Consider the following 8,849-nt stretch of genomic DNA (forward strand, 5'->3'; position numbering starts at 1 on the left):
ACATGACAAGCATACATATAGGCTAGTACAACTAAGTTAAACCAGGCTGAGGTAAGCAGGTGTGACAAAGGTGCCCATTTGTCATATCTATCATCTTTGATTGGCCGAATCAACACCATTTTACCACCTATCTTTAAAATTGGGTAAAAATGCAATAAATGTTTTTCGTTTGTCGCTGCTGCCTCATTTTGTTTAAGCGAGCATACCTGATTATGTTTGTTATAATTGCCCAAAGAGCGACTGAAAGTTGTTTTGTGTCATCGAAAGTTGCCGTTTTGTTTTGCTCTGCGTAAAGTTATCTGTTTTTTTATATATATTATTTTTTTCCTCTCTCACTGTGTTTGTAGCAAATGTGGATTATATGACTCTGGGGACGTTTGCATCAATGGAATCCCGCAAGCGCGTCACTTGAAAGGACGTCTGACTGAATACGAGCTGATTGGCTTCAGATCCTCGCCCCTGCATTGCTTGTATGGGAAATTACACTGCGCTCAAAACAACAGGGAACTCCGATTTCCGACTTCAGTGCGTTCAAGACAACTGGGAACTCTGAAAGAAACGAGTTCCGACTGGGAAAAATCGTTTTGAACGATCATCCAACTAGGAATTCCAACTCGGGAACTCGGGCCTCTTTCTAGAGCTCCGGCTTTCCGTCCTAAAGATCACTGACGTCATGATTTCACCTCGTATTCTTCCGAGTTCCCAGTTGTCTTGAAAGCCCCATTAAAGGGGGCGTCCCTCTGACGTAATGGTAAAATAAAATTGATTGTATAAATCTGTTCCCAAGATCTCAATAACAGAACTACAGAGCAACTTCAGATGCAAGGTAACTACGGATATTGCTTAAAATACTAGTGAGATATAAACAGGTAAGCAAGCTCTCAGCTTTCAGGTATTGCTTTCAGTATGATATTACAGTGCATTCTCTAAGTACATTTATTTAGGTAATGAATCATCCTTGCTATTTCCTTTATTATTGACATTAGAACCATTTTGTCCTGAGATGCATAAATCTAAAAAGGCATAAATGCAAAATACCTTAGAACTGGAGGGGCATGCCATCCACAGTTGATGGGAGATCAAATAAAAGTTAGTCAGAAAATATATTTGCCAGTCAATTGCTGCAAGGTAAGTCAAAAATAACAACAAATTATCATTATACAATCATACGGTATGTTAATACTGTTATTCAGTTATAAGAATGCTGCATGCACCTGTCAGCACGTAGTGGATAAGTTGTTAAGACCGGTATGAGGTACTACAGGTGTTCCCACATAGTTCCTCTGTTGTGCACCTTCTGTGTCCTAATCTAATGCACTGCCAGCTACACTATTTATAAAGCAATGTAACAGTCAGATAAAAGCATACTAGTGTGGCTACAAGGACACGGATACAGAGTCTCCCCCACTTTAGTTGTGCTGACAGACATTCAAATCAGTCTGTTACATTCAGTAGGGGTTCTACACTCCTCTTCCTTCATTTGAGTCCCAGCTCTGAAAGCCAACCCCTTCAGATGTGTCAGACATGTAGTTTGGTGTGTTTTTAAACTTCAAGGATTTCCAGATAATGGAGATGTAGTTCAGGAAAACACTTAACTATGCTTTCTCAGAATCTATGGGCAGTCAGGGAGGCTCAGACTGCCTTTTTCAAGTTTCAAGTTTTATTAGTGGTATGTATACACCCTCCAGCTAATTTTTACTTGTAGGTTCCTTCTCGACAATGCAACAACAATAAGAAATATGTAATAAAAGATAAGAATACAACAAAGTAAATAGCTCAGTAGAATAGAAAACAGTTAGCATACGTTTAACACAGGAAGGCACAAATTATAGTCCAATATTTACATGTTTTTTGGGAAGGGGGGATTGGAGGGCAAGTGTTTAAATTGTGCAGGATTTAGCAATCATAATAAGAGTCTGGTAGCAGCTGGTGTGGATGTGTGCATGTCTGTGTGGGTGTGTGCGTGAGTGAGTGCATGTGTGCTAAGGTGAAGAGAATCAGAGCATGTGGTCAGTCCAGTTCAAGTGTTCAGCAGTCTGATGGCTTGTAGATAGAGACTGTCTCCGAGCCTGTTGGTATCAGAGACAGACATATCATCTGCCCGACAGTACGGGACTAAACAGCTCGTAGCTGGGGTGTGTGTGGTCCTTGATGATGCTGTGGGACTTCCTCAGGTACCGTTTTTGAGTAATGTCCTGGATGGGTGGGAGCACGGTGGGTAGGAGCACCTACTACATGCTAGGAGGAGGGGGACAGTTATACAAGTTATGTGGCTTGTCCTGCAGGGGAGGGGACAGAAAATCTGGCACCCAAGTACATTTATTTTACCAATTTACCCTGGAACCTGAAGTGAATTTATTTGAAGCCTTTCGATGACCTATATTTGACAGTCCTCTCTATTCAGGGATTGGCAACCCAGGGGAACAGGATGTCCACTCCAAACTCATGACTAGCTTCTAGAAGATTGTAGTATCTCCTAAAGTAAACTCACACAGACCCTCTGTAAAATTGCCATAGTCCATTTTCTCACAGATAGTTGTCTGCACCTTGAATCCACAGAAATGAATAATGTCCCCCCACATGGAGCTCAGCCTTATGAGAACAGCCTCTACAACTCAGAGTCTCTGAGCCTGGACCTTACCTCCAGGTTAGCTATGGATGTGAGTAGTCATGCGGACCAGCTCTCTGCCCCTTCCCTGACTAGCATCAACTCCCTGGTGGGCACTTACGCTGGTGAGTTTAATGCCTGTCAGATTGCCACAGCTCCTACCACCGCCTCGGACCCTGAGCCGCTCTTCAAAATGGATGACTTCCAGGTTTACGGCTGCTACCCTGGCACCTTGGCCCTGAGCTACTTCGACGAAGCCCTGTCTTCTGGTGGCTCTGACTTTTTCGGCAGCCCTGTGTCAGCCCAGTCTCCCTGTACTCCAGATTTCCAGACCCAGCCTGCGTCAGTTTGGGACTCGGCCTTCGGGCCATACTCTCCCAACCCGGGCAGCTGGGTGGCTGATAAGACTGCATTAACACAGCCATCCTCTTTCTTCACCTTCTGTCCCGGCTCAGTGGAGGATCTGTCTCCTCTGGGCCAGCCACAGCCCCAGCTGGCTGAGCAAGACCCCTTCTCTCTGGGCCAGCAGCACCCCTCCCCCCTGTCCTTCTCCCCTCTAACCCAGGATCCAGGCACCCTAGATGTCTCAGGCCTCATTGAAGGGAGAATGTCTGCGAAACCGCACAGCCCTACTGAAAACGAGGGTCTCTGTGCTGTTTGTGGGGACAACGCCTCCTGCCAGCACTATGGGGTTCGCACATGTGAGGGCTGCAAAGGTTTTTTCAAGGTGAGAAGCTTTTTCCTTTCTCTTCAGTTCATTTCTTTCCATAACTGGGTGTCAGTGCTTGACTTGAACTGAAAAAGGTGCCGGTACTCATTTTGGGTGCCGGTACTGTTTATATTTAGGTGCATGAGCTTCACAATACTTTTGAGCTTATATTCTAAAAGAGTAGCAGTAGACAAATGCTGGTGTCGGTACTCAGCTCCGGTGAGCTCCTACCCAAGTCAAGCACCGTGTCTAATACATTTTTATTCAATGCAAAACACATTTTATACATGCATCGCCATTGCTGGACTGGTATAGAGACTGAGCTACCATAGCTAAGCTTATTTTCTGTGTGCTTTGCAGCGTACTGTACAGAAAAAATCTAAATACGTGTGCCTTGCCAACAAGGACTGTCCAGTTGACAAGCGGCGACGGAACCGCTGTCAATTCTGTCGTTTCCAGAAGTGCCTGGCAGTAGGCATGGTGAAAGAAGGTGAGCCCTTCAGATTCGTTTTACTACCACATCTCTCACCATAACCACTGTTCTTTCTCAGTTGCTAAGACATTATCAATTTCTCTCTCTCTCTCTCTCGAAGTTGTGAGAACAGATAGCTTAAAAGGTCGAAGAGGTCGTCTGCCCTCCAAGCCAAAAGCAGTCCAGTGCCTATCGTCTGCTGTGTCTCGAGTCGACATCATTGCCTCTCTTGTGAGAGAATACATTGAATCAAACTCTGGTGTTGGGAAACTGGACTACTCCAAGGTAAGGACAACTGAAAATTCTCCATTGTGGTCTATCTATTATTGTTTTTGGGGGTTATTAGGTCGCTGTTGGTACCGTTTCTAAGGATAGAGCCTAAATAGAACCATGAGAATGCAGGGCATTCCCCTAATGGAACTAAGAACTAACTTCTCTCCTTCCTTTCTAATTCAGTACCAGGAGACTGTGGCCAGTCTGTCAGAGAAAGAGGACACTTGTGACATCAAACAGTTCTACAACCTCCTCACGGAGTCCATGGACGTGATCAGAAAGTGGGCTGAGAGCATCCCTGGGTTCACCTCCTTCTGCTCCGAGGACCAGGAGCTGCTACTAGAGTCAGCCTTCTTAGAACTGTTCATCTTGCGACTAGCATACAGGTGAAAAGAAGAACCAAATGTTATCACGGTTAAAAAAATAAAACGCTCCAAAAAGACCAGCTTGCATAATCAGAGCCATGGCTTTGTTGTTTTCACATTACTCGCTGTATTGCTATGATTATACAGTACATACATTATGGATATGACTGGATTGATTGCACCCACAAACTAACATTGTGCAGATATTTTTGCTATAACAAACATGGACCCCCCCCCCCCCCCAAAAAAAGTTAATCATCCCTATTATATTCTCTTCCCAAGGTCCAACCCTGAGACGGACAAGCTGATCTTCTGCAATGGCATGGTGCTTCACCGGATGCAGTGTATACGGGGCTTCGGTGACTGGATAGACTCCATCATGAACTTCTCCCAGAGCCTCCACCGCATGAACCTGGACGTGTCATCCTTCTCCTGCCTCACAACTCTGGTCATAATCACTGGTGAGAGCTCAACCCACCTATGCTTACACGTCAGCCTGCCAGGCTGTGCTAATAGAGATATGACACCATAAACCAGTACAGTATGAGGTTGCAACATAGAGCCTGCAGTCAATCTTTACGCTCACCCTAACCTGAGCTGCCTGAACAAGCTGAATATGCATGAATCTTGACACATAGACCTACATAATGTTATTGTGTTACAGAATAATGTTAAAAATTACCTCTTTTTGGTGTTCACTCTGCTTTACCTGGTCACACACTCATGCCCTTTCTGTCTCCTGATTCTCCACAGACCGCCACGGCCTGAAGGATCCAAAGCGGGTGGAGGAGTTCCAGAGCCAGCTAATCACCTGTCTCAGAGATCACGTCTCCAGCTGCGCCCCCGACTCCACTGGGCCCAACTACCTGTCCCGCCTTCTGGGAAAACTGCCCGAGCTACGGACTCTCTGCACCCAGGGCCTGCAACGCATCTTCTATCTCAAGCTTGAGGACTTGGTCCCACCACCCCCCATAGTTGACAGAATGATCATGGATGTTCTGCCTTTATGAGAGCGAGAAAAGACAATACCGACTGTGCACTTGTGCTGCTAAAGGGAAGATAAAGGGACGTCAAATGATCAAGCGGTCTCAGTGTTGAGTAGGGACAAATTAAGGAAACTATACTCCCAAAGATTTCATGTGAAAGTACTGAATTATACTGTAAGACTTAAAAAGGTATGAAGCTATTCAAGCACTATCGTACTTGAGGAAAAATTGGCCTCTCTCGTTCATTAGCAATGGCTGTAGTATGGTGATGAAAATGTGTTATCATTGAAATAGTTTTCCTTGTTTTAGTGCAGTATTTCAGACTTATGGCTTTGAGTGTGCACTAACTGTTAGTGTGCCACCAATGATCCACAACTAAAATGGTTGACAGTGGTCAACTGTGGGAGATGAGGTGGACGTGGTTCATTTACACACAGCTTCAGTAGTGTAATGGAGAGGGAATATCTACAGAATAGTTGTTTTATACATACATAATTCTATTTTTATATCAATTTAGAAAACAAACAAACAGACCTTGTGGGAGATCTGTTAGATGACTGATGTGATGTAGTTGTTGAGCGGCTTCACTGCAAGTATATTGTAAACATTCAATATATATATATATTTTTTTTTAAAGACCATGAACCAAAAGCAGACTGTTAACAACTTAAATACCACCATGCTGTGCTATAATTGAGAGTCTATACAGTAGATTCTGATCAACATAAAGGAATGTATTACATTTACACAGGCCCTATGACTGCATCGTCTTACTATAACATCAAAGTTTGTATATTATGCCTTAGCTATGGTCTTTTTAAGATTCAGGTTCAAGATTGTACTGGTATTATAATGGTGTTATTGCATATACACAATGAATCGACTGTAGCATTGTGACTGAAACATGTTACAATCATAAGGAAATCTGAGACGGTTCCCTGACCTACCAATTGGAGATAGTGCTGATTATCATGAAGATTATGCTATATTTGTCAGTAATGTTGTGCAAATATCACTGAAATATGGCAGCTATGATTGAACAGCTCAAACAAATATTACAACCGTATTATTGGTTTTTGCTGCTATGAATATTATACATAGCTTATTGTGACTATTTCTGTGTAATACATGACAATGAATGTCTTTAAATTAGCATGGGTTACTTAAAGACACAATCTGCAAGATGTGCAGTCCATGACGTTTCCAGATGTAAAGAGCACTTGATTATAAAATGATTAAAGTGCTCAATAAATGATCAACTTGATTTAAAGCTATTGTACATCATTTGTTCACAGTTTCCTTTGCCTGCAAAAACATACAACATTTAGTAATAGGTTCGTAGTTACGATAACGTGAGTCATATTTTTCAAAATCAAGAGGATTACAGTACTTCCTTATTTGAAATTTCTGGAAATCTTAGTCTGTGGCTTTAACATTTCATATGTATTGTGATACAATCTTATTTAGTTTTGGGCATTACATTTTTTACATAGACAGAATTGTTCATATTTAACGCCGCAGCTCCATATACCATTTATTTTTTTAAATAGTTCTGTAACAGAATTGTTCTCTCTAATATAATTGTTGTTCTCTCTATTTCTTTCTCTATTTTTCACAGCCTGAAAGTCCAGTAGTGTGAATTTAGGTCTGATTAAATGAGTACCAACACCTATTTTAGTCCACTTCAAGCATTGATAAAAAGCCTTCTAGGCATTAGGCCGATGGTGCTACTTGTAGAGATTGCACTGGAGATGGTCCAAATGAGTCTGCTGGCAGTTACTTGCTATCGGTGTAATCAAGCTGGTTGTACAAAGTGTTCATATTGGCACATACAGTATATGGGCCATCAGTCCATCCATCTTATGCCTCCAATGGGGCTTTGCAAGGCACATTGTGCCAACAAAATATAAGGTGATGAAATCAACAGGACACAGTCACCATTGCCAGGATTAGCTTTGGGCGCCTGGATAGTACATTGGGCCTGGATAGTACATCAGTTTACCTTGGGGGTTCCATGTCAGGGTCCGTCTAGTGAAATCTTGCAAAAGGGTTCTGTGATTGTCGCCATAGGAGAATCCTTTTTGGTTCCAGATAGAACCCTCCTGGGTTCCATGTAGAACCCTCAATGGAAAAGGTTATAAATGGAAGCCAAAAGGGTTCTACCTGGAACCAAAAGGGGTTCTTCAATGGGTTATCCTATGGGGACAGCCAAATAACCCTTTTTGGTTCAAGATAGCACTTTTTTTCTAAGAGTGTATAGCTTTCTGGATTCTATGTATGGCCAACCCAGATCTGTCTCATATTGTAACGATCGTCGTCATATTCCTCCTCCTCGGATGAGGAGGAGCATGGATCAGACCAACACGCAGCGAGGTATGTGGACATAATGATTTATTAGACAAAACGACGAAACACGAAATAACACTTTAGAAATACAAAATAACAAAACGAACTAAACAGACCTAAACTTACGAACTTACATGAAACGAAGAACACACGAACAGGAACAGACAAACCGAAACAGTCCCGTGTGGTAACATGTACTGACACGGAAGACAACCACCCACAACAAACAATGTGAAACAACCTACCTTAATATGACTCTCAATCAGAGGAAACGCCAAACACCTGCCTCTAATTGAGAGCCATACCAGGCAACCCATTAACCCAACATAGAAAACACATAACATAGACTACCCACCCAAAACTCACGCCCTGACCAATTAAACACATACCAAACAACAGAAAACAGGTCAGGAACGTGACACATATGTCAATGGTTTCTCTCACTTGTGATTGGATACCTTTCATTAAACACGGGATAGTCTATACATAAAACTGTATGATTCAATCATAAATTAGGTTCAACGCACGTTACCTTCCTTACAAGTAAAAAGAAAGCTAGCATAATGACTGTTGTGACCTTTTTATTGACAAGTCTTTAGTGAGCTAGCCAGCTACTTTTCACGTTGTGAAATGCTAGTAAGCGTTAGTTCACCAGGGAAGGGTTATTTAGCTAGCTATTTAACGTTTACTCACCGTTCATGTAGTCAAACTTGCTAGGTAACGTTAGGCCGGTGTTGTGCCGAAAAGCTCCCACCTACCAGAAACTTTCTGTGGCACACACTACTGGTCAACATGAGCTACCAAAATTATTCAGAAGTGTGCCAGGCCTTGCAGACCCAAAATAGAAGGGAGGGAGAGAATTTCTGCAGGCAAGAAAATAGCCTTTCCGAAATCCTCTGCCCCTTCTAATTTCCTTAATTTTGTGGCACACATCAGTCAAATACTTTCTATAGAATAAACTTCTTGTTTGGCAGGGGGGAGCTTTTCAGCACAACACCGGAAAACCCAGTGACAATACTCTGGTCTATAGCTGCCATTTTCCGGTGAGAGAGAAATGGCCCTGTATTTACCATAAAATGTAGCTCATCTA

The 8,849-nt window shown here is 42.7% G+C and overlaps 1 protein-coding gene across 1 annotated transcript; it reads left to right on the top strand.

Moving 5' to 3' along the window:
• Positions 1-2,561: 2,561 nt before the first annotated feature.
• LOC120061245 (probable nuclear hormone receptor HR38) lies at positions 2,562-5,437 on the top strand. Its single transcript, XM_039010913.1, has 6 exons — positions 2,562-3,335; positions 3,678-3,807; positions 3,911-4,074; positions 4,246-4,448; positions 4,710-4,888; positions 5,181-5,437. Exons 1-6 carry the CDS (start codon positions 2,562-2,564, stop codon positions 5,435-5,437), a joined length of 1,707 nt encoding a protein of 568 aa, XP_038866841.1.
• Positions 5,438-8,849: the final 3,412 nt, after the last annotated feature.

Source organism: Salvelinus namaycush, chromosome 16 (assembly GCF_016432855.1).
Source record: "Salvelinus namaycush isolate Seneca chromosome 16, SaNama_1.0, whole genome shotgun sequence".
NCBI lineage: Eukaryota > Metazoa > Chordata > Actinopteri > Salmoniformes > Salmonidae > Salvelinus > Salvelinus namaycush.

Coding starts and splice junctions, on each gene's coding strand:
- LOC120061245 (XM_039010913.1), top strand. CDS start 2,562: ATGAATAATGTCCCCCCACATGGAGCTCAGCCTTATGAGAACAGCCTC. Junction 3,336..3,677: donor GCTGCAAAGGTTTTTTCAAG/GTGAGAAGCTTT, acceptor TGTGCTTTGCAG/CGTACTGTACAGAAAAAATC. Junction 4,889..5,180: donor AACTCTGGTCATAATCACTG/GTGAGAGCTCAA, acceptor GATTCTCCACAG/ACCGCCACGGCCTGAAGGAT.